Source organism: Bos grunniens, chromosome 5, assembly GCF_055505025.1.
Source record: "Bos grunniens cultivar Pamir isolate PY7600 chromosome 5, Bosgru_T2T1.0, whole genome shotgun sequence".
In the NCBI taxonomy this organism is placed as follows: domain Eukaryota; kingdom Metazoa; phylum Chordata; class Mammalia; order Artiodactyla; family Bovidae; genus Bos; species Bos grunniens.
Genome location: NC_141169.1, coordinates 60,663,561 through 60,672,007, shown reverse-complemented (window position 1 = coordinate 60,672,007; position 8,447 = coordinate 60,663,561). Strand labels below are relative to the sequence as shown.

The 8,447-nt window shown below is 35.7% G+C and overlaps 1 protein-coding gene across 1 annotated transcript; it reads left to right on the top strand.

Moving 5' to 3' along the window:
* Positions 1 to 348: 348 nt before the first annotated feature.
* LOC147372231 (olfactory receptor 9K2-like) lies at positions 349 to 2,852 on the top strand. Its single transcript, XM_086404333.1, has one exon. The coding sequence runs from the start codon at positions 1,875 to 1,877 to the stop codon at positions 2,850 to 2,852; it is 978 nt and encodes a 325-aa protein (XP_086260459.1). The 5' UTR covers positions 349 to 1,874.
* The last annotated feature ends 5,595 nt before the right edge of the window (positions 2,853 to 8,447 follow it).

Sequence of the window (8,447 nt, the reverse complement as noted above, 5' to 3'; positions counted from 1 at the left end):
CAACAAATGAAAGAAGCAGAGAAAGTCATGAAGGTTTCAGGATCCAGGGGATTTTTTGTGGACCATAAAAAACACAAAATAAAAGCTCTTACAATTGAGGATTACAATTTTTTGGGCTCCAAAATCACTGCAGATAGTGACGGCAGCCATGAAATTAAAAGATGCTTACTCCCTTGAAGGAAAGTTATGACCAACCTAGATAGCATATTCAAAAGCAGAGACATTACTTTGCCAACAAAAATCCGTCTAGTCAAGGCTATGGTTTTCCCTGTGGTCATGTATGGATGTGAGAGTTGGACTGTGAAGAAGGCTGAGCACTGAAGAATTGATGCTTTTGAACTGTGGTGTTGGAGAAGACTCTTGAGAGTGCCTTGGACTGCAAGGAGATCCAACCAGTCCATTCTGAAGGAGATCAGCCCTGGGATTTCTTTGGAAGGAATGATGCTGAAGCTGAAACTCCAGTACTTTGGCCACCTCATGCGAAGAGTTGACTCATTGGAAAAGACTCTGATGCTGGGAGGGATTGGGGGCAGGAGGAGAAGGGAATGGCAGAGGATGAGATGGCTGTGGCATCACTGACTCGATGGACATGAGTCTGAGTGAACTCCGGGAGTTGGTGATGGACAGGGAGGCCTGGCGTGCTGTGATTCATGGGGTCGCAAAGAGTTGGACACGACTGAGCGACTGAACTGAACTGAACAATTGAGGGAATCTTGAGATTCAAAATGAAACTCAGCATATTTTCTAAGGTTTTGATTGTTAGTATACATTCATTTTAATTTTGGTAAAAATATTTTATGGATCAGTTGTTGGCTTTTATTATTCATAAAAGTTTTTGAAAGGATAAATGACAGTTGGTTTAGGTATCATCAAGAAGAAAAGATGTGTAAGGTTGTCCTTAATTGCTAGACAACTTAATTGACAATCAGTGCATTGTTATATAGAAAAATAATAGAAATATTTAAAATTAACAAAAATTGTGTTGATTGTTTAACAGGTCACCCAAATTCAAATAAGTTAATTTGGATACTTCCATGAAATCAATACTTCCATTCTCAAAACTACTGAGCTCTAACCATCATATTATGAGTTCAGTAAAATTTGCTATTTAGTATATTCTTTTACAGAGTTAACATTTTTGATTGGTTCTTTCTCTCATTTGGAAAAGTTTCAGGTGAAGTGAATGTCTTGACAGATTTATATAGAGAAAACCGGTATCAATAAACTTCACAGGATAAAAAATATAAAGGTATCACTTACATTTTACTTTCTCACTTCAATAAAATTAGACTAGTTCCAGAAGGTGAAATTGATTTTATTTCAAAAGATCTCAAAGTAAGGCAATTTATTTCTTTAATAATGTACTTGCAATTGTAAGAGCTCTTTTGTTTATAAAGTTCATAATATCTTGGAATGTACTTTTAGCTTCTTTTCCTTCATCTATCTTTTATTACTGAATTGAAGCAAAGTATTTTATATAAAAGTGAATATTTAATGATAAAATTTATGGAAGTGTCCTTTTCTTAGTACAAGCTTATGAGATTTTAGTATTTTGAAATAAAAGATGACATCTCACAAAATATCTTGTTTGATAAACTCTGTTGTGTTGAAATTAACACTAGACTTGATTTCAAAATATTTGATCTTGAGTCTAAATTCCATTTTTAACCAAAATGTTAAAAATGTGTTACCTCGGGCAACTCAAACTCTCTCTCATATTTCTTTTGCCATATGTGTAAGCTTAATGGAATAATGGATATGAAAATATTATGTCAATTATAAAGTATTTTTAGATGTAAAGTGTTATTTGTGATACTAGCTAAAGAGTAGAAACTTTGCTGACTTTCTCTTATGCCTTTAAACAGAAGTTTGCCATGGGTGACAAGGGAGGAGACAACTATTCAGAAGTGACTGACTTCATTCTTGTAGGCATCAGGGTCCGTCCAGAGCTCCACAGTCTCCTTTTCCTATTTTTCCTGATTGTTTGTTGGATGGTCCTTCTGGGGAACCTTAGTATGATTGGCATCATTGTGACTGATCCCCGGCTGATCACACCAATGTATTTCTTCCTAGGCAATCTCTCCATCATTGACCTCTCCTACTCCACTGTTATTGTACCCAAAGCCATGGTCAACATCCTGTCTCAGAAAAAGACCATATCCTTTGCAGGTTGTGTGGCTCAGCTGTTTCTTTATGCACTTTTCATGGTAACAGAGGCCTTTGTCTTAGCAGCTATGGCTTATGACCGCTTCATTGCCATCTGCAACCCACTTCTCTATACTGTCCGCATGTCAAGAAGTCTCTGTATCCAGCTGGTGGCTGGTTTCTATCTCTGTGGCTGGGTCAGTTCCATCCTTCAAGTCAGTGTAACATTTTCAATGTCTTTCTGTGCCTCTCGAGTCATTGATCACTTCTACTGTGATTCAAACTCAATTGAGAAGATCTCGTGTTCCAATGTCTTTATGAATAAGATGGTATCACTTAGTTTGGCTATTCTTATTATTTTGCCCACGATAGTTGTTATTGTAGTCTCTTACATGTATATTGTGTCCACAGTTTTAAAGATCTGCTCCAGTGAAGGAAGGAAGAAAGCCTTTTCCACTTGCAGCTCTCATCTGGGGGTTGTAAGTTCGCTTTATGGCACTGTCTCCTTTGTGTATCTCACACCACCAAGTAACCCGGAACTTCATAAAATGGCTTCAGTATGTTACATTTTATTCACACCTATGCTGAACCCTTTAATCTACTCTCTAAGAAATAAGGATATTAAAGATGCGATGAGAAAAGTCGTATGGAAGAAAAAGTTTTACTTTAAATATGCTTCCACTTTTACTTTTTCTTGCATCCTTTGATTTTGTTCTCCAAATCTTCTAGACTTATGCATTTAAAGCTCAAGTTGTTTCTCAAACCAAAGCAAACCCAAAAACCTTAACAGTTTTATTCAACAGCATTAATAATATCCTATAAAAATTCTACAAATTCACTTTTCACTATTTACTTTTCACTTTCCCACAAGGCAACGTTAAATCTGAAAGTTTTGGACAGCCATGAAAATTTATTGCATTTCTATAAAGAGATATATTTTTCACTCTCCAGGCAATAATATATATGTAAATAGAGAAGAATAAAATATTGTTGTTTCTCTTCCAAGTATACCTACGTAAAATTTAGAAAATATCTAAGTATAAGGATTTATTTGGAAACTGTGTGACCCAACTGTTTTATATGCAAATAACTATAAATGCTAGTGTTGCGTTTTGTTTTTAACGTCATGCCAAAGATGTGAGGACATGCGTATATGATGAAAGGAAAAAGGAAAGGTTACATAAACAGTGGCTTTTGTTGAAGTAAATAGGGGCCAAATAAAAATGAACATGGGAAGATTGCATTAATTTGGTTTAAATTATGACATTTGTTTGGTTTTCCTTGAATGGCGTGGTCATCCTACTTTTCTCCCATATGATAGGAACATTTTATGATATTTATGATGTTTTACAGCGCATGTCCTCTATCTTTTGGGTAATACAAATTATTGGTAGTGACTATGCTATTAACGGAGGTCTTCCCAGGTGGTGCTAGTGGTAAAGAATCCACCTGCTAATGCAGGAGATGCAAGAGATGTGGGTTTGATCCCTGGGTCAGGAAGATCCCCTGGAGTAGGAAATGGCAACCCATTCCAGTACTCTTGCCTGGAAAATCTTATGGACAAAACAGCCTGGGAGGTTACAGTCCATGGAGCCACAAAGAGTCAGACATGATTGAGTGACTGAACACACACACACACACACACACACATGCAATTAATGAAAACACTCAGTTGAAATAAAGTCAGTTTGAAAATCACAGATAAAAATATCTTACGCCTTTATAATAAGCTCTACGGATAGTTGGGTTATATGTAAATGTACATACCTGTTTGTGTGCACACATGTGTGTATTTGTCTCTGTATGAATATCTTTGGGTTATTTGAATATGGGGTAGTTTTAAAATGGGGGTAATTTTAAAATGTGATTAGTTCTAAATATCAGATGTCAGTTGAGAAGCGAAGGCGGGTTAAAGCAGCATCCCATAAGTCTGATAGGTATTAAACTTAGGAAGCCAAGTTCTAGAGAAAGTTGTGCCAGAGTTACCATTTTTACAGTTGATGTAAGTAATTCTTTAGCTAAGAAATTACAATGCCTAAGTCAGGACAACATTAAATTCTAGGCAAGAACTAATCCTAAGAAATAAAATATAATTATGAATTTTGTCCGTACACTTGGCATTGAGAAAACCTAAAATATAGGTCTTAGATAAGGTCTTCTGGTTTTCTGCTTTTAAGATAGCAAAACCTCCTTGGATGAATGCACAAAGGCAAACATCTTCATGGGTTAATGTTGATTAGGGTAAGAGATTTGAGGAATGAATATTCTTATTGAATAGACAAAGTGAGAAGCTAAGTGACTTAATATATCAAGGTTATATTTATCTTTCTCCCTAAACTGATGAATCTACCATTCTCTTGATGCTCAGATGCTGCCATTTTCCTTGATATTCAGAAAAACATCATTTAAGAGGGAAATGTGAATTCACATCAGCTTGGGAAACTGATCTTTGGCATTGATTATTATAAGTCTGGAAAATACCCTTTTTAGGTTTCAGTTTTACTTATTTCTATTGCATATCTGATACCCTTAGAATGTCACTCTTTGATGTATCTAACAAGTGTGAGTGATTAAAGACTATTTGGAAAAGGCAACAAAATACTGACTAACAATAAGGCCTAGATTAATTTGCTTTAGATTTTAGTCTGGTGGATTATATTTTTCATTTTGCAGCTATAACAGATTACAGTATTCCAAAGTATAACCTTCAAAGTGGCATTGCTTAAACCATGCCAGATGTTGGAAGAAACCTAGGAAAGATGAAAATCAAGGCAGAATGCTTTCAAAGGTGTTAAATTAAGCTCTCCCTTACTTTCTTCTAATTGTCATAAACATTATTCTTGGTAAATTTTTTTTCTGGTTTCACGGGCCTTATATGAAAAGTAGTGCCTAATTTATATTTCTCTCATTATGTGTGCCATCGAGATTCCATCAGAACCACCTGATGTCGTATCAACCTTTTGTTGGCCTTTATTGACAAAGCGTTTCCTTTTTCAATGTTGCATGGATTGTGAAACACCGTCACATTCCAAGGGAGTCTGAAAATTGTATTCTCAATCATGTACATCATAAGTTGTTACTTTGAGGGAATACAAAGTATGTATTCACACGGAGAAGTTTCTCAATAGTGATATGATCTTGAGAGGCAGAAGGTTGCATTAGATGTCTCAAACACTCTCCTCCGCAACACACTGTCTCTTCTTCCCGGTTACAAGTTTTGGGACATGCGCATATATTGATTGTCCTATAATTCTATGTGTTACATTTTGTCTTTAAATTTTTTGGATTGCTAATGTTTACCTAATGCTTAGTGCATTGAACTTTGGTGAGGACATTTATAATAATGTTTTCTATTGCCAGACTGCTAAGATTATCTGACTCAGATAATTTCAAATGATAATTAAAATATTCATAAATATAAGTTAAAATTACTAAATTAAACATCTGTTGGACAAGCACCCAAAGCATGCTCCACTTGTTTTCCTTAGGATAGTTTTAACTCTTATTATGAGGTTTAAATTGTTGTAGTAATTGGAGTAGCTGAACTGATTAGATATTGCAAAAATGTTGAAATTTGAATTGATATTGGACTGTTACTCTTGTGAATTGAGTATATGTCACTTTATCCCATCCCATAATACCAGTATAAGTCATAAAATCAATAAAAATTTTTGAGTGTGTGAACGCTATTATATAATTGAAGACAAAGCTTCTTACTGTTAAGGGCTGGGCAGGGAGGGAGGGGAAGAAGAGGGAAAGGATGGGATAAGAAAGAAGCAAGGTATCCTGGAACTTAAAAAGGACTCCATTTCAATCATTTCTTTTTTCTTTTTAACTTGAAGTACAGATTTAATTTTCTTTTTTAAAAATATTCTTTTTCAAATTATTTTCCCATTTAGGTTGCTACATAATACTGAACACGGTTCCCTGTACCAAACAAGTTGGTCCTTGTTGGTTATCTGTTTTAAATATAGAAGAGTGTCCATCCCAAACTCCCAATCTATCCCTCCCACTCTCTTTCCCCTATCCTTCCCCTCTTGTAACAATAAGTTCTTTCTCTAAGTCTGTGAGTTTGTTTCAGTCTTGTAAATAAGTTCATTTGCATTCTATTGTTTTTTTTTTAATTTTATTTTATTTGTAAACTTTACAATATTGTATTAGTTTTGCCAAATATTGAAATGAATCCGCCACAGGTATACATTTCAGCATATAAGTGATAGCTCATGTGGCTTAATATCATCAAAACAAACAGCCCAATCAAAAAATGGGCAGAAGCATATGTACACCTATGGCTGATTCGTGTTGCTCTTTGACAGAAAACAACAAAATTCTATAAAGAAATTATCCTTCAATTAAAAATTAAATAAAAGTTTAAACAATGGACAGGAAACCTATACAGACATTTCTCCAAACAAGGTATACTGAAGGTCAATATCATTTCTTAACTATTATAATACTGTTAAAAAAACAACAACAACAAGATAACTGCTCCCCAAAAACTTTAATCAAAGACTAAATTTGGCTTAAAATGCAACATTCAGAAAACTATATCATGGCATCTGGACCCATCACTTCATGGCAAATTGTTGGGGAAACAATGGAAACAGTGACCTACTTTATTTTTTTGGGCTCCAAAAATCACTGCAGATGTTGACTGCAGCCATGAAATTAAAAGATTCTTGCTCCTTGGAAGAAAAGCTATGACCAACCTAGACAGCATATTAAAAAGCAGAGACATTACTTTGCCAACAAAGATCCGTCTAGTTAAAGCTATGGTTTTTCCAGTAGTCATGTATGGATGGAAGAGTTGTATCATAAAGAAGGCTGAGCGCCAAAGAATTGATGCTTTTGAACTGTGGTGTTGAAGAAGACTCTTGAGAGTCCCTTGGACAGCAAGGAGATCCAATCAGTCAATCTTAAAGGAAATCAGTCCTGAATATTCACTGGAAGAACTGATGCTGAAGCTGAAACTCCAATACTTTAGCCACTTGATGAGAAGAACTGACTTGCTGGAAAAGACCTTGATGCTGGGAAAGATTGAAGGCTAAAGCAGAAGGGGACGACAGAGGATAAGATGGTTGGATGGCATCACTGACTCAATGGACATGAGTAAGCTCTGGGAGTTGGTGATGGACAGGGAAGCCTGGCGTGCTGCAGTCCATGGGATCTCAAAGAGTAGGACACAACTAAATGACTGAACTGAACTGAAATTTCAATATTCTTACTTTTACTGAATATGACTTCTAGATTTTAGAAATAGTTTTTTTTTCCTTATCAGTGTGGAAACATTTATTCACATTGTTTGGCATTGTGATGACTGGTATTGGGTTTCTCAATTGCATGTCTTATAGTTGGGTGTCTTTAGTGGCAACCTACATAAATGAACTTTGGATAATTTAAGCAAAAGAAAAATAATTAGACACATACATTTTTTATTTTTATTTTTGCTCCAGCTGCATATACACAATGAGAGGGCTGGAGAGGGTGAGTCCCTTGGCAGCATTCTAGGAAGTTAGAATGTGAAAAATAGGCAAGAGTCTTCAAGTAGGATTCAAACTTGTCAAATGTCACACTATTAGAAAGTTTTACTTCAAAAATTTCAAGTTCTTTGTTCCTCTGCTGGATAGTTCTGAGACAGGATCTAATAAATAGCTCTGTTGTTGTTGCTCTTATCGTTGTTAATCATTAAGTCTTGTTCGACTCTTTCATGACCCCATGGACTATAGTACTCCTGGCTCCTCAGTCCATGGAATTTTCCAGGCAAGAATAGTAGAGTGGGTTGCCATTTCCTTCTCCAAGGGATCTTCCTGACCCAGGGATGGAACCCATGTCTCCTGCATTAGCAGGTGGATCCTTTACCACTTAGACACCAGGGAAGCCCAAGAAATAGCTCTATAACTCCAATGTTTGGAGTGTTCTTCAAACATTTTCTTCAGTGTTCAGTCATTTGAAAATTAGTCATCAAAACATTTGGAAGGTTTTGGAAGGATTTCAGTTCACATCTTATTCAAGAGTGAATTCAGTGATTTCAGTTCACATCTTATTCACATCTTCATTCCACTGACTCTCTGGACTCAACTCAAGTCTAAGAGTTGGGAGATGGGCATTATCTGAATCATGGTAGCTCGGGTCAACTTTTGATCTTATCCAATGCCTCTCTCTTTTTGTCTCTCTGTCTTTTGCTCTCTCTAAAGAGGGTCCACTTATTTTATTCCTAGATAACTTATGATTAGCTACCCCTAGGTGGAGATTACTATACCACATTCATTTTTGAACTAATAAGTTGCTACTATTATGTTAAC